This window comes from Natrix helvetica (assembly GCF_964273705.1).
Source record: "Natrix helvetica genome assembly, chromosome: 4".
NCBI classification, from domain to species: domain Eukaryota; kingdom Metazoa; phylum Chordata; class Lepidosauria; order Squamata; family Natricidae; genus Natrix; species Natrix helvetica.
Genome location: NC_138550.1, coordinates 115501904 through 115526566, shown reverse-complemented (window position 1 = coordinate 115526566; position 24663 = coordinate 115501904). Strand labels below are relative to the sequence as shown.

Here is a 24663-nt window from a genome sequence, read left to right as displayed (position 1 = left end):
TTTTAATTTTCTTGTCTTTGTTGTCTTAAATCCAGATTTAAGGTTTCCTCTAAGGTTCCAGTTCTAGATGGTTAGAGTCTAGACTTTTTTGGCAATTATTCATGTTTTATTTTAGTTTTTTAATTATTGTTTATAACAGGGGTAGGCTGGGACTATAGTCCTATAAATTTCTGAAGAGCTGCAGGAAACTGCTTTTTATTCTTAACCTGAAAGCCCCCCCTCCCTCCAGCGCATTCTACGAAAGGAACTAAGAGCTAATTTTGCTTTAATTTGTTTTTTTAAAAAGAACTGTACATAGTTCAAAGAAAAAGCCTGTGATTTATTTGCCCTGTAAATGTTCTTCCAGCTGTCATCCAAAGGAGGGATGTTGCAGGGTAAGATGAAGAAGCAATCACTGCATTTTTGTATGAAATATGTAGATTTCTTATTCATTAAGATCTTGGCATCTATATAAGAACTTTAAGTCTCTTACACCTTCTTGAGATCATTTGGTTACAATGTTTTAAATTTCTTTCATTTGAAGATATATGTAACAGAGGAAGTTTTTATGCCAATTCCTAGTATGCTGTTTAGGCAAACCTATTTTATCTAACAGTACATCTGCAACTGCTTCAAATGCACCTTTAATTCAAAGTTTTTTTATTTGAGTCTTGTCTATACCAATGTTAGGTTTATTGCGGAAGAAGCTACTGCTGCTGGTTCAAAATGCATACTCAAAGACAGTCCAACCTGGATTATTGATCCTGTTGATGGCACCTGCAATTTCGTACATAGGTAAAGACATGATGAAAACCTTGCATCAAATGACACAAACCAGATTGTCAAGCATCTTTAAATGCCTGAAGTATCAATGGAATTTCTGTATGTGTTGAATCCCTTCTTGTTTCTTAGAGTGTGATAAAATTAAAAGGAGATTGATTCCCAGGAGGAAAGGGTTACATTCCGGAGAAGCAAGAAGCAACTGTGTGTGGGAGAAAGTGGCTGAAGACAGCCCCTCCATAATAGCTACAGAATATATTGTGCACGCAAATAGTCTGGCAAGATTTTGTCTATAGGTGGGAAACAATAAAGAACTCACTTGGAAGAATCACTATGTATCATTCTTGCTTTTGGGCCTGACATGGAGCTTACAACCTATCCTTATGCATGTTTTGCACGAAGCAAATTTGTGCCCAGGATTACATCAAATTTACTTGTAAAGTCCATGCATATTAAAAATATTGTAATAGCATCCATTTAATATTTATACTACTATCAAACAGAAAAAATCATAACATTAATTTGATCTACTTCAGTAATTGCTATTCTTTTAACAAATTAGTTTGTGAGTATTAAGTTGTCATATTATGGATCATCTTGAATCATTTTCTTTTGGAGGGAATTTTCATTAGTCTGCCATCTTTGGTTCATGAAATACTTCATAATGGAATGAATTAGTTATGGAAGGAAAAATATTTATTTTCTCAAGTTATAAGGTAGCAGCAGTTGTTAGGAAATGACACTTGAACTCTAACATTTATTTTAGAAAAGCAGCTGCTGCTCTCTTAATCTATTCCTGGTGCAACAATGTCCTGTGAAGGCAGCAGGAAATAGGAACAGCAGCTAATTGGCTGCATAGATTCCTAAGATTTAAAGAATGGGGAACTTTCTGAGAATCAGATAATTAATCATTGGAAAAGTCACAAAACTGTCTTTAGGATCAGGATGCAAATCAGTTTTCCGACGAAAAAAAGTATATAAAAAGTTAGAATTTAATTTCTAAATATAAAAAAGTAAGATTTCTCACCTGAGAACCAATAAACACATGCTATCAGAATGTTGATATGGTAAAAGTCATTGTTCAGAAAATGTATTAACAAATATAATGTATTTATTTACACAGGTTTCCAACTGTAGCTGTTAGCATTGGATTTGCTGTCAACCAAGAGGTATAAAATAATGTTCTGTAAGTTGGATAGGCTGTAGTGGCAGCTGTTAAAAAATTGGGGGGGGGTGGATTTAGTAAATATACCTGAATAAATCTAATGCAACACGTTTCTAATTTATCATGTGATATTTGTGGAAATATAGGTTTCAGTGCATAAACCTACAAAGCAGTGATGGTGAACCTATGGCACGCGTGCCACAAGTGGCACGTGGAGCATTTGTCAGGCCATTTGACCAGCTAAGTTCACCCTTTTTTAAAGCCATGCTCCAGAGGCTTTATAGGAGCCTGGGGAGGGCGAAAAGAGCCTCCCCGCCCCCCCCCCCAGACACCCTCCGGAGGCTTCATGAGCTTCCCTGAACCTCCGGAGCGCAAAAAACCGGCCCTACGGGCATACCGGAAGTTCAGAAACAGACTTCCGGTTTGCTCAGAGGGTCGTTTTGACTGCTCCGGAGGCTTCAGGGAAGCATCCTGAAGGTCCTTCAAGCCTTCAGAGCGCTCAAAACGACCCTCTGAGCAAACCGGAAGTCACTTCCAGTTTGCTCAGATGTTCGTTTTGACTGCTCCGGAGGCTTCAGGGAAGCGTCCTGAAGGTCCCTGAAGCCTCCAGAGGTATTCCGGGGGGGGCGGGGGAGGCTGTTTTCGCTTTCCCCAGGCTCCTATAAAGCCTCTGGAGCCTGGGGAGGGCAAAAAAGCATGCAAAAAATGGGAAGCGCCTGTAGTGCGTGCATGCGCACTGGGGGGGTCGCAAATTGCCTTATGGGTGTGGCACGCCTGCACACTACCCCCCTGCGCTTCCCCCACTTATGGCACGTAAGCCAAAAAAGGTTCGCCATCTCTGCTATAAAGTATCCCTTAACCTAAACCATTTTCCTTACATTAAATTGCAATCAATGGGATATACTTGTAAAGTATATGCATTTAGGAAAGGACATAGTATTTAAGCAGATGATCAATTAATCAATCAAATTGGTTTATTGCAATCATAGACCAGCAGTGCTCACAGGATTAATAGTTGTCTGTGTTGTTCTCTTATCTTCTCATGTTAGAAACTATGTTTATAGTCAGTATATAGCTTTTATACTCTTCGTTTAGAACAGGTGATCTGTGGAACTGGATTCCCTACAAAAAATAACACGTGCTCTTTCTCCTTACTTCAATTTGTCAACTTTGCTTGGCTGCCATCCACCCTTGCCACTAGACAATGATGAAAGCCATAAAAAGGTTGCGGTAGCAAAAATGTTGGATCGTGCAAATTTTAGAAGCATAATTACCCTTCATGCTAGTTCTGCAAAATGACAATTGCTTTGGGATAAATTACGTATGATACATCTTGATAGAAGGTGATAGGCACATAAGTGATTATGCTTGCAGTAACTACTCTGCGGAAGATGTTTCTTGTATTTCTCATTTAGTAACTGTGATGTAAAAATTAGCCATTATATAAGGGGATGGTATGTTTAATTTCCTATAGCTTTTATCATAAGGAATATTTGGGGTAATCAAATACTGTAAACTAAAATCTTATTCAGTTAAAAGAGATTTGTTTATATTGATATAATGCAAATTGCATTCATGTTCCTTTTCTTTTCTTAAAACCTAAAGCTTGAATTTGGTGTAATTTATCACTGCATTGAAGAACGATTATACACTGGTAGAAGAGGTCAAGGGTCATATTGTAATGGCAAAAGGCTTCAGGTGTCAAAAGTGACAGGTTGGTTTAGATTTTGTAAACACTATAAAATTTATGCATATATATTATAGAGTTGTCACTAATTTTAGATAAAATAAATGTTATCTTCTAGGTAATTTTTCTTAATGTAGGTTAATAATATTTTTGCTACATCACTATAAATTCAACTTCCCTAAAATTAAATTCTATTTAATCCTATTGCTAACTCTCTGGGCATCCAGAGTGGGGGATGGAGGGCAAGTGACAAATCATGGATTGTGACCTCATGATATATAAACTGCAACTTATACTTTTGCATCAGGCACTGGGGCACAAGTACATATGGAGGATTCTCTTATTGATGTCACCATGCATTGTTGTAGTCTCAGTTTGCTATGGATGCCTTCAGCTGGGCCTATCTTCAGTGGCAGACAAGTGAGCCAAAAGTAGCTCAAATATGACAGAGCTGAAAAGGTCTGCTTACAGTTGGATCGAACTGCTTCAAACCCTCCTATCAGATGCTAAGGTTGCTGCAAGGACATTATGAAAAGCAGGCAGTATTGGTCGGGAGATATAGTATAAAACCAAAGAGTTGAACTGCCAGGGCAAACTGTCCTTTAATGTTCACAATCTCTATTGTCTTGTTCATGTAGAAATTTAAGAGCATAATTACTAATTTATGGTGGTCTTGTAAGGATGAATTAGAAGACATTCCTGTTCTCCCAGGCATTTACGCATTAATTTGTTCCACATTTTGCATTTTACTGGCATATGTACATATGTAAATACAGATAGTCCTCAACTTACAATAGTTCATTTAGTGACTGTTCAAGGTTACAACAGTACTGAAAAGTGACTTATGACAATTTTTCACACTTAAAACTGTTGCAGTATCCCCATGGTCACATGATCAAAATTCAGATGTTTGGCAAGTGATTCATATTTATGACAGTTGCAGCGTCCTGGGGTTATGTGATCCCCTTTTGCGACCTTCTGACAAGTAAAGTCAGTTGGGAATCCAGATTCACTTAACAACCATGTTACTAACTTAACAAATGCAGTGATTCACTTAACAACTGTGGCAAGAAAAGTTGCAAACTCACATTTTTCACTTAGCAACATAAATTTTGGGTCTCAATTGTGGTCATTACTCGAGGACTACCTGTACATACACACAAATTGGTTTGGTTTGGTTTGAATTGCTTAAATCACTTTGCAATCTGTCTAGAAGCCTCCCGTTATTGAGTGCAATAACATCTAATATTGTAAATTGTATATGCATGCTAGTAACAACAATTTCAAAACTTTCAATATTTCAATCACTTTCAATTCAGTGATTCACCCTAAAGTATTTCTAGAATAGCACTGGATATTGTACAAAAATTTACTAAATTGTTGTGTTGTCTCACCTTTTTTTCTCAAAAATACATATAATTTGCATCTGAGATTCCCACTCTGTTTTATTTTTATTGCATGTTCTAAAATTCAATCACATGGCCTTTGATTCTCAGAACTTCAAGTTTTCAAGTCCAAGTAAAAACCTTGGGCTAGACTTGGGTGGTCAAATATTGGTAACTTTTGGGTTTATTGTGAATTTTTTGTGATATATAATGTGATAAAGATTTATTTTTCAATCAATTCTAGAATGGCAATGAAAGGATAGGTAGTCCTTGTTCATAACTGGGACTAGCAATAGTTGATAAATCAACAGTCACTAAATGAAATCACGATTGCTAATTATTTTCTTCAGTTTTCCTTTGCTTTACAGATCTGCAAATGTCATAAATGTGGGGATTGGTCATAAAGCTACTTTTTCAACACAATTGTAATTGTGAACAGTTATTAAATGAGGCAGTCATTTAACAAGGTCTACCTGTAATGTTAAGCAGATTATTTTATTTAGGATTTTTTAGTTTTCTTCAGCAGAATTTGTTTGGATTTTTGGATAGGAGACCACTATGAAATGATATGCTATAGATTAGATTGTGAAGTAAAAAAAACCTCATACCAAAGGAAAACAATGGAGAGATTGGTTTCAGATTGCAACCAAGAAAACAATGTAGACATGTCCATTTAATCAGCAGGAATTTAGTTTGACACCTATGAAATTGTCCGATTAGTATGGTTGTAAATTTATTTACTTTAAATGTTAACATAAATGAAATCAGGTTTAGTGTCCTTTTTTTGCTATTTGGCCTCTGACATGCCATTCAAAGACCAGTTGTGAATTTTGCCTCTAAAAAGACTACTTGAAAATGATTTGTGCATCCATAAATGTAGAACTTTATAAAAGAAATTAGATTCAGCATTAATATAGATCTATCATTTTTCTTGCAGATATCACAAAAGCCTTGGTTTTAACTGAGATTGGTCCAAAGCGAGATCCTGACACTCTGAAAGTCTTTCTTAGTAACATGGAACGACTGCTAAAGGCACAGGCACATGGGTAATTCTGTTTCCTGTAAAATTAATAAACTTAGTAACAAGAAAATTGTTAATATAATATTTAGGTTAAGTACTGCCGTCAGAAATCCAGTCAACCAAATCTTGGATTTGGATTGGATTTCTTGGATTTCTAGACCGCCCCCTCTCCCAAGAAGGGACTCGGGGCGGTGTACAGTCAATGCAGATAAAAATACAATCATAAAACACTTAAATACATTTGGATGGAGGAGATAGGCTGTACAAGAAATAAATATATTCTAAAACCCTAAAAAACATCCCCAATTAAAAACCCAAACCCCATTAAAATAAATCCCCGGGAGATAAAACTAAGAGAGTGCCAGGCCAGCTGATTGAAATAGGCGAGTCTTTAACTTTTGACGGAAGGAACGGAGGTCGGTGGTAGTTCGAATGTCGGGGGGGAGGTCATTCCAGAGGGTTGGGCCCATCACAGAGAAGGACCTACTCCTAGGTGTCGCCCGCTGGCATTGCCTAGCGGACGGCACCAGGAGCAGTCCCTCCCTGTGTGAGCGGATAGGTCGCAGGGACGTGTGTGGTAGGATGCGATCCTGCAGATAACTAGGTCCTATGCCATGGAGCGCTTTAAAGATGGTAATCAATACCTTGAAACGCACCCGAAAGGCCACAGGTAGCCAGTGCAGCTCGCGCAGGAGAGGTGTTACGTGGGAGTAACGTGTACTCCCCATGATAACCCGCGCGGCTGCGTTCTGAACTAGCTGCAGTCTCCGGATGCGTCCCAAGCGTCTTCAGTATTCAAATGCATATATACATTGTGCCATCACTAGCGTCCCTCGTGTATCAAGATAATTCTACCCCTGAAGTATAATTCTACCCCTGATAATTCTACCCGTGAAGTATATCAGCAGTAGCACCATCACAGTCTTCTTGTTTGCACCGAATTCTTAAATTCCATCACAAAAATAAGCTTACGTTAGGCTATAAAATGTATTTAATGCATGCTTCCCTCTTCATCTTTATTGCACCTAGCTCTTTAAGGAAAGTGTTTTCTGTGTAGAATATCATGTTCATACTGGACATCAAGGATAAAATCTGTAAAACAAGTAAAAATGTTGAATTCAATATTTGGAAATGTATGTCACTGTACAATAACTTATGAGCAAAGCTAGACTTTAATGTTATTTGCAATTTTTTCAACATTAATTGCAGAGTTCGTGTTATTGGGAGTGCTACTTTGGCACTCTGCCACTTAGCATCTGGGGCTGCAGATGCATATTATCAGTTTGGCTTGCATTGTTGGGATCTGGCAGCAGCTACTGTTATTATCAGGGAGGCAGGTGGAGTTGTGATAGATACATCAGGTAAGCAAATATATTTTAAGAAGGATAAAGTTTCAGTTGCATGTGATACCACTCCTTCAAATTCAAAAGAGTTTAATTTTTTTGCCACAATCTCATTCTAGACTTTCCTGGAAGTCCAATCTTTAGGAAAGAATGTTCAGAAAAGTGTGACGCCATATTGGGGAGTGGTGGCCTTAGAAATGGGGAGGGAAGGAAGCTAACTTATGCATGAAAGCCATTCTGTATTCTAAGGGTTTAACGTGCAATTTTAAAAGTTTGCAAATGCTGTGCTTCTTATTGTACAGTTGCAATCCCTAATGGCTTATTGTATTATTATGATGTGAAACTCAAGTTGGCTCAAAGCAAGACTTCCCATATGTATCCCACAAGTGTTTTGGATGGACTTTAGGACAGGAAATGTCTGTCTTTGAGCCAGCCCTTGTTCTATTCATACTGGTTCTCCACCTTCTTCTGGAAAGAGAAAAAAAAAGACCAGTCAACACTCAAAAGAAACATTTGGTGTTTTCCAAGCACTGCTAGGGAGCATAAGTAGACGAGGGAGAAGGAACAAGAATAGGTTCAAAAAAAAAAAGGGAACAGTTAACACGAAACTTTACATATCAGAAAAGTTTAGTAATGTTCTTCCTATATATGTGTCCCAGTTAAATGCGCATAATGGACTATACAAGAAATAATTTGTCTCTTCATCACAAAAGAAACATGTAAGCTATTTTTCAATACATTTTTCTCCTAGGTGGACCTCTAGATCTGATGTCATGTCGAGTAGTAGCAGCAGGTACCCAGGAGATGGCCTCATTCATCGCTCAGGAAATACAGACTATTCACTATGGACGTGATGATGAGAATTGACCAGGCATCAATCTAAAACAATATGAAATCTGGCCTTTTGGAAATATTTCACTTCTTTTAAGATGACTTTTAGAAACTGTTATTTGTTTCTTGTACAGTTTGTAAATCAAACATATTATAAAAACAGTTGCATTTTAGGAAGGTGAAAGAGGTGTATTTGGTTGTGTGTGTGTGTGTGCGTGTGCGTGCGTGCGTGTGGGACATTTCCCTCTTTTTAATGAGAATATTTTTCAGTTATTGTTTTTTTTTTATGTTAAAAGCTCTTTGAGGCTGTAATAGAAGTGGAGATGTTTCTGGTTTCACATAGAATGAGAAATAAACTTTATGTTTCAGATCTCAGGAATTTTTTTTTTTGTTGTTGTTGTTCCACAGGCAAGGAACAAGTAGTGCCTCAAGTGCCCACATCCAAAAATACTTGAGTGAAATTACTATTTTTTTTCTAAATTTAAAACAGACCTACTGAGCAGCTCTTGAGATAGATACATTTATTTATATGGTGCACATAAGCATGATGATGGTACATATTCTTAGAAATATGCATTTTACCCTTGGATCAGTAAACAGGTAGTAAAAGAGCTGACTAAGGAATGAAAAAAAAACTTTTTGAAACATTCAAATATTCTTTAGCTTGATTCAAACCTTAGACTATAACAACATTTTTTTAAAATTAACATGTAAGATTCACTAAGAGGCTACTGTTCACAAACTTTTCTTACTAAGCACATAGGTAGCCTGAAACCTAGTGTATAATCAGTCGTAATTATGTGAATGGAGCAATATATATTTTGACCACTGCTGGCCAATGTCCAAGTTATATCTCTTGGTGTCTTCATAGATACATCCATGTAATTTTCTTGATAACAATACAGAAGTGATTTTCTATTGCCTTCTTTCAGGATAGTATGCTCACTCTGTAAATCGCTTAGCGAGGGCTGTAAAGCACTGTGAAGCGGTATAGAAGTCTAAGTGCTATTGCTATAGTGTTGCATTTGTTTTTTTTTTACTTCTCAGTCTAATCTAAAGCCCTGATATTTTCAGGAGGTTTTCCTCTGCAACTTTAATTAGGCCCACCTCCGCTTAGATTTCAAATCCAGGCAGGTGCTATTATATGCTGAGATGGCTATTGTGTATCCTGGAATGATTATTGTGGATAAAATTAATCTATCAAAGCAAATTCAAAACTAGCAGAGAGATTCCTGCAATGTTGAGTTAGTATTCTTTGAAAAGTGCTTTGTAGTTTATCTTGTGGAACAGAACTGAAAAGAAATATTATTGTGGCTGGATATGTGGCAAGAACTACCGTTTTCTTGGGTGGAAATGGACATGACTTGGGCTGAGTTTTCATAAGCAGCACATAAGGTGGCCAACTTAGAACTTTGGTTTACATAATGAAATGTTGCATGATATTTCCAAATAAATACCTAAGAAACAGAAATTATAATGAAAGGGATCCTGCCCTAATCTTTTAACTGGCTGATTGTTTTCTATGCTTGAGTATTATAAATTGTTATGAAAAACTCTTATGAGCCCCCTCTTGGCATTCCAACTAATACAATATAGGAATAGTTTACTATCTCCCTCATTGTCAAAATTAGCCTTTAGATTTTTGTGAATTAAAGTTATTGACAATGACTGTATGGATTAAGTGCTAGAATTGATAATCCATATTCTGTCCAAATGCTAGAACAGGAATGTCAAACTCACATTGTCACAAGATGTATCACAACTTTTTTCCCCTTTGCTAAATGTGTGGCCGTGGCCAGTGCATGACGCATTCAGCTCACAGGCCACAAGTTTGATACCCCTGTGCTAGAATATTACATTGGCCATTGTGTACCTTGTTTTCTTGATATCTTTCAGTCCTAAATGCAATGGAGATAAATGGCATTCATGATACTTTTAAATAAATGTTTTTATGAATTTAATTTAAACCTGAGTCAGTTAACCCTGTATGTATGAAGCTAAGAATTTGGCCCATTTTCTTAAACATTGAAAATATATTTTCTGAGGTTTTAAAAATTGGATAGATTCTCTAGTTTAAAAACCATGTATAGTGGATTGGGTCCAAATTTAATTCTAAGAATAGACCTATTAAAAGCAATAGGACCTTATTTAAATACATGTTTGAAATAAAGGATTTGCAGCTGACTCGTTTTTGTAGCTGCTGTAGAATTTGATGATAATTATTAAATAAACCACTGAACAAGAAATTATTCCACTATCCAACCATATTACCGAAAATTTGCCTCCCTGGAATTAATCTTTGTATGTGTGCAAAAGTTCATCAAAGATTTAACTGTGTGATGAGAACTTTGTTACTCATTGTTATGTTACAATAGCAGTTGCCAATGAATCATTTCTTTCCTTCTGTGCCACTAATGTGCTGTATGTATGAATAGTCTCTTTTTTCATATTAAAGAGCTTTGTGGTTTGAGTACTTAGGGAATGTGGCATAACTTAAAAAGTGAAAATTTGAAGATAATGTGCATAATAAAGCATGTATTGTGCAGTTAAACTAAGAGTGCAGGTGAAAAACTACTAAAAACAAAAGCCGTCAGAGATCATTAATTCTACTTCAGTAAATTTATGTCAACTTCTTTGGTGACAGATGTCTTTCTTCACTTACCAACTGCATAATAGTGAGGAAAACATGAGCATTTCCCTTCCATTTTTCCTTAGGAATAGAAAATTCCTGCCACTTAATTTCTTTCCTGTCTACAGTCATCAAGATACAGTTAAAATCAGACAAACTTAATAACTGGAACATTAAATGAACTGACATATTAAGAAGTAATAATAAGAGATTAGGACAGGATCATAAAATATGATAAACTGCCATTGCACAAATGTTTTTAAATGATAGCGTATGCACTTTTATGCACTCTTGATTTTATAATAGCATTTCTATAACACTTTGGTCAAAAGCACTTCCTCAATATCACTTACAAACCTTATGCAAAGATACCCCTCCAATATTCCCCCTCTATAACAAAACAAAACAGGATTAGAGTATAATCTGCCTAATGAGTAAATTAGTAGCGGGTACAAGATTCAAACAGAATTTGCTCTTAGTAACATAGAGGCTAAACTGTATGTGATGCTACATCTGTAGTCTTGTGCACATTACTTGGGTTAAGAATCAAAATGATGCAAAATATGATCTGAAGCTACATGCCCATTTTTTATTTAGTTACAAATGCAATGAGGAAAAATATTTTAAATGTGTGAAAAAAGATACATGCCTTTATTGTATCAGTAATTAATGAAGACTAATTCCCAAAACTTTATGCATTGATAGAATATAGACACCAGATTTAGATTTGATTATGATCCATATTAACTGTCCCATTATCCCTTTTAAAAAGCGGCCTTGTGGGTAGCAATCTGAATAGAAATAATTGAAACTAGGTTTTTGTTCCTATTCTATAGATCAAAAGGAACATACCTGGTTGTGAACTGTTAACAAGCTAATATTAAAGTCCATAACAATCTGAAGGAGTAATTTGAAGCAAATCTGGGTGAAAAATATTAACTTACTCATGTACCAGTTGCATTTTTTTTTAAAAAAGTACTGATATGAGGGCATAAAATAAGGATTTCACATTTAGTGTTCTTAATTTTCCCACCCTTCATTTTACAATACAATAGTTTCTAGGAAGTTACTAGCTTAGCCATTTTCTTATATATGCTTTATAACAGGGCAGATAACCTAAGCCTTGTAGGCTAATTTCCATTTTTTGTGCAATGGATCAGATCAGATGTCTAGGAAGAAACCCCTCCCCCCCCAAAAGGCTACAGTGTCTGAAAAAAAGTGGATGTCCTTACCCACTTTGGGTTCTTGTCACAGCCCCCTACTGTTTATCCCTGAGTAAATGTATGGTCTCTAGAAAAACAAATGTGCCTACCTGTACTTTACAGAAAAGCTTTAGGTGGAAAAATACATACAGCAGAAATTACTTGGCTATCAAGTTGGTAAGATGACCTATTGAGTATTTTGCATGTATAAGGTATTCAAGAGCTGTACAGTCATGAGTTTTTGTGCATCTATCGCAAGGACTCTCAAACATAACTGGTTTATGGTGATTATATATACCTTATGGGCCATTTGATGTTATGTTCTTGTTCAGTTACAAACTGTATTACTGGTTGTCTGCTATTAATCTGGACATTTCTACCTCATAGGGGGCTATGAGGAATATTGTGTATTATTCAGTAGACTAAAAGTTGTTTCCAATGGATAAAGAACTACATCATGATATCTAGAATTCTTATTCATGTATGTTTGTCAAAACAGCTTCATTTTCCAATAAAACCAAGAGGCAAATGTATATTATCCAACTGTTTTTCTGTGGTTTTTTCAACTTGAGAGAAATTGTACAGAGGCCTGATCCAGATGTGTGCGGGAGCTTATCCATTTTCCTCAGTCCTTTTGTTCAGAAGAATCCTGCCTCACAAAAATGTAATTAAAAAAAACTCAACAGTTTACAGTACATTAATTTTTCTAAAGAAAGAAGTAAGAGTAGAAAAAGCATTAGAAATTAAGGTCAGGATATGGCCAACATGTACTTTCATTGTAAAGAAGAAAGGGCAGCTATATGTATTGAATAGCTTAGCCAGGATTAGCTAAATTGCCATCTTTGGAAAATATTAAATATTTCACAATCAAGTCTGAGATTATCTGATGTTTTAAGTTATTTTTCTCCTGCAGGATTGTTTTTTTACCATTATGTTTACTATCACAATGTCGATTGCTTACATTATTTGTTTTTAATTCTTGTAAGCCATCCAGAGTCACTTGGATGTCATCCATGCAAACTGAAATGATAGATTACAATCCTTCTCTATCTGTCTATCTAAAATAGATCAGGACAAATTTGATAACCCTTAATTTACTTGTCAAGGCTTACTTTTTAAATATTGTATCATAATTCCTATATGGGAAACTTAGCATATTTTAAAAATAAAATACATTGATAAATAAGAACTACATGCATTATTCAAAAATAAGTCTTGCCAAATCAACTTTTATAGTTTAGTTGGGTGAATCATAGTGTGTTCAGGAAATAGCATTACTTCACCTTCACCTAATTCTGATACCATGCCTCCATTTTGGCTTTGCCTTAAACTGTCCAGCATGCCATTAGATCTAGGATTTCTAACATCCTAAACTTCATGGAAAGCTATACTGATATACAAGTGAAAGTGGGTATCTCTTCTCTCCAGACCTTCTCAGCGGTTGGAAAGAAAAATAAGCATAGTGGAAGGGTCAAAAGGATGTAAGGATAGTGTTGGTACACAGGTACTTCCTAGACAGTTTTATTCCCCTGCATTAATCGAGAATGTCTGAAGCAAGGGTGGGCTTCAAAAATTTTAGCAAGGGGCTCTCTGCCCAGTTGATGGGTGGGTGTGGCCTAGTCAGCCTTCTACACCATGGTGGGGGAGGGTGTTCTTGCCCTTCCTGGGCTCTGGAGGTTTTTCTCAAGCCTCCGGGAGGGTGAAAATATGCCTCCCCAGGCTCCGGAGGCCCACTGGAGCCCAGAAACAGGCCTGTTTCCGACCCTCCAGAACTTCCAGTAGGTCCATTTTTCATCCTCCCCGAGTCTCTGTACTCGCCCTACACTTACCTGAACCCAAAATGGGCCATGTGGGGACTCCTGGGAGGGGCAGGGAGGGGATAGCCAGGAGGAGGATTTGGAGGTTCTTCAAACTGCACAAAATCTTAGCTAGAGGTTCTCCCGAACCCCTCCGAACCCCTAGCAGCCCACCCCTGAAGAGTAAGGATTTATGAAGTGTGTGTGTGTGTGTGTGTGTGTGTGTAAATTTTCAGCAAAGCATTTGACAGTCTCAAAATTTTGTTAACAAGAGTAAATGTGACTCAGTTGATCCTGTTCTTTGACAGATCCAAATTGGTTGAATAACATCTATTAACAGCTCTGGGTCAATGTGGAAGAAATCAGCACAGGAAGTACAATGTCCTCTAGATGTTTAGAGTTTATCATAAACTGAGTTTGCGGTGCCATGCTATTGTGAAACAGTTCATGCAATTTTATACAGCAGAAGCAGTAGTATAAGAGCATGAGAACAGTTGTAAATGCTACTCAAGTCATACATACTGTGTCCGCTCTCTGTATCATAGTTCAAGAAACTAATTATGTTGAACGTGCAGCCTGAGGAAGGGGAGTTATCATTCACTTACAGTATTAAGACCTAGCATATCCATGCAGATATGGAATGTAGTAACTTTAGCCTGAAGATTTGGAGAACTGTTGCCATTATGTGTCAATAATAATGCTCTATGCGGATCAGCTGTCCATATAAGGTGGTTCTCTTATGGTCTTCAGAGTAGCGAGTGACAGAACAAACCAAGTTCTTCAAAACCTGGTTTGAAAGTGTTGCTTATGTGTAACAGGCAAAGCTTGGGGAAAGGGTGAGGGAATGATAGCAGTATTTTAAGTATGTAAAATATGAATGGTGGTTAAGAGTTTTGTTTTCAGGAATCAAAAATCAGATATAACCCTTCCCTGGAAAAGTAAATACGAAATATTGAAAGATTGATGGGAGTAAAGCCCTGTTTTTTCTTGTAACATTATACAGCTAGAAAAGATGAAGGGAAAAATGCCTTCCGATTATAAATTTGTAGATCACGGACTGCCAAAAAGATCCAATGGGCCTTGTGCCAATAAAAGCATCAGGCACCACCCAAACGAAGATAAGCACACGCTCTGAAATCACTTCCTTTTTGCGTGCTGGATTTCTCTCCCCTCTTTCGCCTCCGATCAATGGGCGGTTCTGCTGCGTAAAGGACAAGGAGGGCGGGGCGCCCTTGCTCATAAGGAGTAGCGGAGGGACCCAGAGGTGAGGAGGAACAGTAGCCGACGATGGCTGTGGAAAGCGCTCGGGATTACGCGGCGGTTTTGTTCCGGTAAGTACAGCCACTCTACCGCTTAAGCCGGCAACCATCCCGTTTGCGGAACGAGGAGCGTGCGCGCACGCGAGGCGCGGGTATCTTAGTTACCAAGGCAACCTGTCGGGTTGGGTTTTTTTTGTCCCCCTGCATTTGAACTCGCCTCCCTGGTCGCCTTCCCACAGCACTGAATTTTCTGGTCAGGGAAGCGCCTTTTTCTCGCATTTCTCTGTTGCAGGGCGCCACATCTCTCCGCCCACGACTCAGCCATGACTGCAGCTTTGGTCCTCAGTCCGGGCTCCACCGACTGGTGGTCCTGTAACTAGGCGCTTCCCGGCTCCCGCTACTCTTAGTAGCTTCGCCGCCCCCTCGTTAGCTAGTTAATGGGGAAGCGAATGGGGGAGACGACAGGTATCGTCGCCCTAAGAGGAGCTCAGCTCCGGGGGGGGGGGAGGACTCTACTTTGCTCCCTCCCTATGTCTGTATACTTGTCTCGCCCACTTTTTACCCTGTGGGGGAAAAAGGAGTAGGTTGCTTGTAGCGCTCCGCTGCCTTATAGCGACTTAAGGTATTGCTAAAGTAAAATGGCTTGTTGCAGTGGCTCCCCTAGCTCAGGGGTCAGCAATCCGAGGCTCTGGAGCCGCATGTGGTTGGCTTCACAATTGATAGGGCTTTCAGTTAGAACAGGTAGAGCAGGGGTGTCCAAACTTGGGAACTTTAAGACTTGTGGACTTCAACAGCATGGCTGGCTGGGGAATTCTGGGAGTTGAAGTCCACAAGTCTTAAAGTTCCCAAGTTTGGACACCCCTGAGGTAGAGGAAAAAACTCTATGGTGGGGGAACCGGACTTCCAGTTGGCTCCAGAATTGAAGGGGGGGAGGGACACCTTTGTGGCTCTTTGTTTAAGGTTGCCAATCCCTGCCCTAGCTGACCCCTCTCATCGTAAAATTGCAGTTTCATCTGTACTCCAGAAAAAACGGTCCATTTTTTTGGCAGAAGCTAGAAAGCATGGTATATTTGGGAAGCCTTCTTTTTCTTTATTGAAATGGGATTCTGAGCCAAATGTTGAGTTTTTAACTATTAAGCCATTTCGTCTAAACCAAAGCAACGGACAAAGTTAGGGTTCATGTCAATGTGTTGTGGGAACCCAGGCACTTTTGTTAATCCAATTAATCCAAACTAGGTCAAGTGCTAATCAGCCACTTTTGGTAAAAGAAAATTGAAACAAGGAAAGAAAAAACACAAAGCTTGTGGAGAAAAAGTGTGGGGTAGAAGTGTAAGAAAAATAAGAGTGGCATGTTGGACAAGCATACATTGAATTCACTAGACCAGTGGGTCTCAACCTGTGGGTCAGGACCCCTTTGGGGGTCAAACTACCCTTTCACAGGGGTCGCCTAAGACCATTGGAAAACACATATTTTCAAAAAAATACGGAAAACATAATCTTATGGTTGGGGGTCATCACAACATGAGGAACTGTATTAAAGGGTCACGGCACTAGACCTTTGCTGAGAACAATGAAAGCACTTCAGGCAGTCCTCAATTTACAACCAGTTGTTAGCAACTATTTAAGTTATGACAGACCCACCCCAAAGGTATTTTACCACTCTGTTCCTAACATCCAGGTTCCCCCTTCTTGTGGTCATGTGACTGCATTTTGGGCACTTAGCAACCAGCCATTTGCAGTGCCCTGGAGTCATGCTTTCCGCTCCCCTGGAAACGAGTATATTTCTATACTTTCGGGGGGGGGGGGATGCCCCATAGCAAACTGGGTTTGTTTAATAACCACTGCAAAAAAAAAAAGGTTGATTACCCACTTCATGACTATCAAGGCTCAGTTATGGTCAGAAGGACTCTCTACTATACCAAGTAGGCATCACTAGTGTTGACATCCAAAAACTTTGAAAACGCTTCACTTAAAGCTGATCCATTCAGTTGAGGATTGGATATTATGTTGTGAGCGTTAATCACAATGTGATTTTATACCTATTTAACATTTTTTTCCCATTGAAAACCTTTGCTACAGATCCATGAATTGCACTGTTTGTTACATAAGGCCTTCAGGGACTTAAAGCCTTTCTGAAGACAAATGTCACATAACTCAAGATGAACTGAAATGACAGCCTTTGTACTTGGAACCACACTGAAATTTGCGCAAACTACTATTTTGTAAGCTAGTAATGCAATTTGGTGCCATTTTACTCTAATAAATTGTGAGTTTTGAGCATATGGTATTAGGTCAACTAGTGATGTTCTTTTTTTTCTTATTACAGTACAGAAATGTTAAAGGCAACAGCAGCTAGAACTCAAAAGGAAATTTGGGCAAATAGATTGTTGATATGTTGCTTTAACAGGGATGCAGTTTTAGTCATATACAGTAGCTTGCTTCTTAGTAATGTCCCATATTGCTGCATATTTGCTTTGGACTAACAAATAGACATGGTGTTATTAAGAGGCTTAAGAAGTATGGGGCAATATAAGGAAGAATGTTTAAATCTATATTGCATCATTGACAAAGTCACAAGTGATCTATGAAAAGATACATTCCTCTGACTTGAATCTTATTGCTGTAATTGGCATCAGGTTTGTCTGAAGAAACACCTGTACCTAGTGAAATTTTGTCTAGTTCCCCACTGGCAATCAAGTGAAGACTAAAACCAACCCTCTTTAACCAAGATCTTTCCAAATATGTTGGGCTAAATTCTAAATTAACCAGATGCAAGAACTCAGTAGATAACTTAAGCTGTATCTTACTATAGGAATTATATTAGCTAATGTAACCAGTTAGCCAACTTCCTACATATAATAATTCAACTCTCTGACAATCCTCTAAAAGTTGACAGAATTTTGGGTGGATCGGAGGTAGCTTCCCGAAAATGGAAGCAGTGTTCTTTTGGGATTCTTTTTAAGATATATGAACTTTGTTTTTGTTACCCCTTTAGGGTTTTGGGGTTTCCTGTAAACTTGAAATAGTAGAACATTTTTTCTTAAGTGCAATCTGCAACTGCCCCTCAAATCTACTAAGAGTTTAGACTGTGTGCATTTGGTATGTTAATTCCCCGCCCCACATTAGAAAATAAAATTATTGCTGGTGGTATTTAATATTAGCTTCATTCATTAAACTATTTTACTGATTGTCAATAAAAAGCTGGTGAATTTTCTGACTTTAGTTCAAGTTATATATATTTTGTAGAGAGACCCTGCTGAAGTCTTATGCCCAAAATAAAAACCCTATAATGTGCAAGTATTAGATATAGTTACAATCCACTTGTCTCTTTAACTGGACACCAAAGCTAGGTTGCAGAAATATGGCATGGCCTCAGATCTTTGCTTTCTCAGCTGCTGGGTTATCATAACTAAGCTGGCAAGGCCTCCAGTTATTACTATTCCAAGGATGTAAAACTAACATGGAAACTCCCCCAAATTAGATTTATCTTTAAAGAATCTGAAAACAATTATTAGTTAAAATAAAATTAATAAACTTGCCAGCTGGATCAAAAGTTGCCTCCATTTCCTCTATAAAAAGAGGAATAGGAATTCAGGTTAGGACTTTCAGATAAAGATTGTTCTTGGCTTTTCTGGCTCCTAGAAAGGGTGGGCCTAAAATAAAAATTAAATTTGAAATATATCCTTGAAAACCAAAAAGCATATGCCACACACTTCTGGTCTTTTAATTCAGCAAGCAGTTTGAGGAAGGAGCCATACTTTTGGCAATAGAATTAGCAGTAATTTTGGAAAACTACAGCCGGCTTTTCTTCAAATATTTCTGGAATATAAGGAAGTATTTTCTGGAATAAAACTCCCAGAATTCCAAGTCAGCCTGGCCAGTTCTTGCTGGCTAAGACTTTCTGCAGTAGGAATTACAATATATCATTGGCTCCAGATTGATAAGGGCTGCTACTTGAAACTTTTTAAATTGAAACTTTCACAGTCAGTAGGAACATTGAGTAAAAGAAATACTGTGTTTCTGTTTCAGATCTCTAGTATCAGTGGGAACATCGGTGGGATCGGTAACAAGACAAGCACTGCTTCCATGTGCACCCCGGCCTTTTCGTGTTTGTAACCATGACAGAAGCAGCCGTAGAGGAGTTGTGGCAAGCAGTTTACAGGAGCTTATCAACAAGGTTTGACACTCTAAAGAAACATAAGCTTGCCAATCGTGCTTAAGTATTCTTGCTCCAGCTCCATTAAAAGCTCCAATAAATTGTGATCCAAATGTGTGTAATAGTTTCTGCTTATATTCTCTACATAGCCTACTGTACCTATACTACATGTTTCTGAATATACTGTCAGGAAGAATTAAGATCTTTATTTTAACTTCCTGGTAGATCAGGGGTGTCAAACCCGCGGCCCGTGGGCCAGATGTGTCATATGCTGGTCCCGCCCCCACCCTGATAAGCGAAGGGGGGGAAGTCCCAGTACGTCATGTGACGACGCTATGACGACACAAGTTTGACACCCCTGTGGTAGATGGGGAAATGCATCTTCTATTTTACAGGAAAGATTCACTTGCGGTAAATCAGAAATGATTCTTATCTGACTTATAACTTTCATAAACGGGCACTTCAAATTGAGCTTTCTTGTATTGCTTCATCTGTAGACCTTGGATGCTTTAATGATAACTGCTGGATTGATAACACTGGTTCTAGAGGAAGATGGAACGGTGGTGGATACTGAAGACTTCTTCCAGTCATTAGGGGATAATACACAACTCATGCTTCTGGAGAAGGGACAGAAATGGAAGCCAGTAAGTGTTTTTCTCTGAGGTAGTGCATTCCAACCACCAATTAGTATGGTTATATTTCTCTTCTTCTGCATGAGTCTCTAAAGCTATATTGCAAATTTCATTGAATGGGGAGAATTGACGCCTTCTCTTTGTCATTTCAGCTTTTCTGAGGACAAAGGATAGAAAGGTTTATATAAATAAATAATGGTTTCAAGGTCTATTCAACTATGCCCAGAACAATACTTCTCGTCTTACTGTAATGGTTTATAAAAGTGATCTACAATCGGTCTGTTTCCAAAAACCTTTATGAGATTCTTTTTTGTTTCTTTGACATTTTTCTCAGCTTTAGCATTCATTTGAGTTATTCCACATGTCTAGCTAGCTCTAAAGGAAAGCATACATTTTCTTATACTCATTACTATTTTTCTTACCTAGCTGAGTAGCAGTAGTAGTAGTAAAATTTTATTATTATTGATACTACTATTATATGATCTAAATAGGATTAGACATTTTTCAGCTTTCTTGTCTCACTGTTTAGCTATACCAGCTTCTACGACCTGTTTCTACTAAATATTGTCTCTAAACCATAATATATTTTCCCAGTATTTCTTTTATGGAATTGCCGGAATTTACACTTGTAAATGTTTGCATATATTTGCTATAGTTTAGTCTGTTGGTATCAGAGACTTTAATATATTAAAACATGCCTGGACAAATACATCTGTTCCAAACATAATAGCATATTATTACAGAAATGATAACTAATGCATGAAGTTTCAGTCTTGTTTTTAGTAGAAAAAAATTAGTTAGCAATGTAAATGTAAGCCTTGTTTAAATTATGGTGTTGACACTGGTTCTGCCATTGTGTAGTAATATAACCTAATTCACTGGGTTATTGTAGTAGGGGAAAATTAACTATAAATCAGTCTTCTGTATTTGAAGGAAAGATGAAACCCACAACCTTATCTCCAAGTTAAAAGAAGGGAAAACACACAGACTTGTCCCAAACTTTCAGTATAGTTTAATGGGTATTGTAAATGTTTGGGTAACTAGTCTAATGTTTAATGCATATTTTTTGGCATCTTGATGTAGGGATTACATTATGGTATTGCAACAATACAGCAACCAAAGAAAATGGGAGTAGCAAATTTCACTCTGGATTTGTACAAACTGAATCCTAAGGATTTCATTGGTTGTTTGAATGTTAAAGCTACCTTCTACGAAATCTATTCTGTGTCCTATGACATCAAGTGTATGGGAGCAAAAAGTATTCTAAGGTAAGTATTAAATTTGTTTGCTGCCTTTTTCGTTACAAAGCAACGCTAGTATACATTTATACATTTACAAATACACATTTCTAGTGTTGTATATGGAATAAAATTATCAGAGATGTTTTAACAAAACTCTTCTAATAGCTTATGCATCAGAAACATAGCATATTCTACTTTTTACTTTAAGAGCTTATTTAAAGCATTAAGCTTTTGCAACTTAACTAGGACAAAGTGTAGCCTTGTGTTTTTATTATCTTAAGCAGGTCAAAGTTCATAAGAGCAGCCCTCCTGGATTAGAAGCCTTTCAGGCATATGAAATACCACAAATAAAAAATGAGCACATTTCACTGAACTGAAGGGATCAAAGCAAATGCTAACCCCCATAAACCATGAAGGCCATTCTATGATTTATCTCTCAGTCTAACCTATTTCAAGAGTGATTATAAGGTGACAGTGATTTGTGAATTTAGATAGGGTGTATTTAACTTTTTAGAGGAAGTGTAGAATGTAAGGGTAAGAAATGGCTACCTCAAGTAGAATCACTGGCTTATTTATTTCCATACTTTAGTTGAGCAATATTGGACATTTATCATTAAATCCAAGTTCTGTTACAATAGGAAGAATAAAAATTCTTTGAGCATAGAAATAATTGTGATAAGCTTCAGTTTATTGAAAAGTAATTCCATACTTGCCTTTCTTCAAACTAAGTATTGAAAAATGCAATCATTTATAAAATTTGTACTTGCCTAACTCTGTGTAATATCAAAAATTAATTCCAGCTTATTTCTCCTTTAATTCTTTTTATATAAGTAACAGAATTATCCACTGTGCAGATAGGTTTTGGATATTGAGGCACTAGATCAGGGGTGTCGGCATCTGGCCTGTGGGATGCACTAGATGGTAGCAGTGCCGGGAGTTTCACATATAAGAACTTAATATGTAACATTGAATGGGAACAGAAATACATTTAACTAAATAAAACGGAAGTTGTAGCTTACATATTGATATTTTTACGTCTAAAAATATTACTGTAGATCTAGCACTGATGCTTTTCTATGGTGAAAATAAGACAAAGACTTTTAGGAATTATTAAAGACAGGTTCCTGGCCTTATCTATAGCATATTAATCACAGGTATAAGAAGCAATCTCATTTTGAAATAATATTTTTAATAGTGTCTATCAATAATTGTAATAACTTGATTGCCAAAAATATGCCAGAATTTGTTTTGTTAAAATATTAAATATTCAAATGTAATAGAAAGTATTAAAAAAGCAACTGATCTTATGACTAATTTTTGCATTTTACTAAGCAAGTTTAATCATTGTTTATTGTAGCCACAATTGACTATTAAGTTTGTACAATGCATTTATCCAAATCAGGCAAAAACCAGGTTTGAGAGTCAAGCCAATATTAATATATTAATTGCCCTTAATATCTAAATTATGGTACAGTATATATGTATAAAACTGCAATGCTACATTTAGTTAACAGCAAATAAACAGAAAAACTATTATAGCAAAATTGAAAATGCAGCATTAACCAAGCTTTTGTTAAAAGGATATTGCTAGTTTTAGGCAAATATCCTTAGGGTACCAAATAGCCATGACAAAACAGACTGCCTTACATTTTTGACGTAAGCATCTAAAGTCGGTTGCAGATGACTTAAGAGGGCAGTCTGTGCTAGAAAAGAAGACGCTTCCATTGTGAGTTACCATGTTTTCAGGCAATTGAGGGCAATAGCATTTTGAAATTAACTATAACGGAAAAGGACAGTAAAAATGCTAATGACAACAGCACTACTTTGTATAAACTGAAACATCTTAGTCAGATAATGCATTGCTGTAATCCATGCTCTGATGGTCATTCAGTTTACATTTGACTAAGCCAAATATTATTTTCTTCCCAGGAAGATACTTCGTTTTCTGTCACAAATTGCCCAAGTAACAGGGCAACTTCTTCTCCATAGTGGAACGTACATACTACAAGTAATGGGTGATTGTGAAGATGGTCTGCTTACTGATGCCAAACACTGAAGCAAACATAAGAGCCCTTTTAAATGCTTGCCTGTCCAGCTAACACTGTAAATTGGGTTTTGGGAAGGAGAGATTTGAGTTACATCTTAATATATTAAATATCTTAAATTTAGCTGGGTACATAAATATACTTTAATGTTTAAGCTTTTATTTAAGATAATGATGTCATAATTGTAAATATGATCGGAATCTTTTTAATGTACTAAATTATTTAAGTCAAAGAACTCTTCTGCCATCAACTTCCAGTAGAAAGTTCACACAGCAAAACATGATCCATACTAAGAACTTTCTTTTATTACCATGTGAACAGTTGTATTAAACCTCAGAGAATTTCAACATTAATATCATGTCTATTTAAAACGTCCTCGTTGTTGCTAATCTGTAAATAAATGCCACACCTCAGAATTAAAAGTGTTGTCTTCTTTTTCAGGAATCTCTTAATTTTTAATCTTAGATGTCCAAACTCTGGTTACAGTTGTTAAAGAAAGCTGATTTTGCCAACAAAAAAAGTGGATTTGACTTAATGGTTAAAGCCAAGATGCTGGGTCTAACATTTGTGCTAAGACATAGCCCCATCTTTCCTCCTTATGCAGTGTCCCAAGCTGCTTATCAGCATCAGGGAAAGCCTTGGCCTCAAAACTGCTAGACTAGCAATGGACTGATAATATTTTACTTGACAGAAAATATCAAACGTTTTCCCTTTCTCCCCCTTGCTGAATTGCATGATAAATCACAGAATGAAAACATTCCATTTTCCTCTTATTGTTCATTATTTAAACAAAAGTACAATTGCTACTGTGGTTCAAGATCATGGGAAGCTCCAAAATATCTATGGAAAATAATTATTTCAATTGACAGGAAGTTAGCTGAATGAATGTAAGATATCTAGCTAGATCTTTTCCAGGAAGCAAGGTTTTTTTTTTTAAATGAAAAACTGAAGAAACCTGAATCAAGAGCTTTGGGCGTAATGATCCTGTGAGAAAAAGCTAGTGCTTACTAGTGAGCACACCAGATCAATAGGACTGTTCTCAAACCTGCTTATGCAGAGTTACTCCAGATTTCCAAGAATAGGGTTGAATTGCAATATAAGTGACATCCAGAAATTTAAAAAGCACCCAATAGTTTGTCACCTTCTACTGATAATACAACAAAAGGAAGAAGGTCCTTTAGTCCTGCAAAGAAAAGTAAAAGCTTTGTGGCTGTTACAAAATGTGGATTGCATGTTCATATTGACCAGACTAGATTTGCTCAAGTGGGATTATATGAGAGGTCATGACTAGAGGAAGAAATGTTTGAACATCATATACTACTGTGCATTGCTAGCTATGGATATAATAAATTTTATGCAGGATTTCCTCAGACCTGAAAATTATTTCAAGTGTTTCTCCATAGTATTTTTTTTAAAATAGAACCTCAGTAAACCTCCCCCTTACTGTCATTTTAGATGAGGAAGTAAAATTGTTTTTTAAAAATTGTTCATTTGAGTTATGTTGGGATTTAA

General features: G+C 37.0%; 2 protein-coding genes across 4 annotated transcripts in view; both read left to right on the top strand.

Annotated features, from left to right (window-relative positions):
• Nucleotides 1–8561, top strand: part of IMPA2 (inositol monophosphatase 2) — a 30101-nt gene extending 21540 nt beyond the window's left edge. For both annotated transcript variants that reach the window (XM_081950131.1, XM_081950132.1), the window contains exons 3-8: nt 670–774; nt 1883–1928; nt 3530–3638; nt 5934–6042; nt 7227–7378; nt 8112–8561. In XM_081950131.1, coding sequence (XP_081806257.1) covers nt 670–774; nt 1883–1928; nt 3530–3638; nt 5934–6042; nt 7227–7378; nt 8112–8227 — 637 coding nt within the window. In that variant the 3' untranslated portion in view covers nt 8228–8561. The remainder of the gene's footprint in view (nt 1–669; nt 775–1882; nt 1929–3529; nt 3639–5933; nt 6043–7226; nt 7379–8111) is intronic.
• A 6426-nt stretch (nt 8562–14987) lies between these two features.
• On the top strand, nt 14988–23573 carry CIDEA (cell death inducing DFFA like effector a). Of its 2 annotated transcripts, none has more exons than XM_081950531.1 (5): nt 14988–15149; nt 19107–19254; nt 19731–19877; nt 20949–21133; nt 23036–23573. In XM_081950531.1, the coding sequence occupies exons 1-5, from the start codon at nt 15106–15108 to the stop codon at nt 23160–23162; spliced, it is 651 nt and encodes a 216-aa protein (XP_081806657.1). In that variant the 5' UTR covers nt 14988–15105; the 3' UTR covers nt 23163–23573. The 2 variants fall into 2 exon arrangements, with proteins under 2 accessions (XP_081806657.1, XP_081806656.1); XM_081950530.1 differs by lacking the exon at nt 14988–15149 and adding an exon at nt 17180–17299.
• Nucleotides 23574–24663: the final 1090 nt, after the last annotated feature.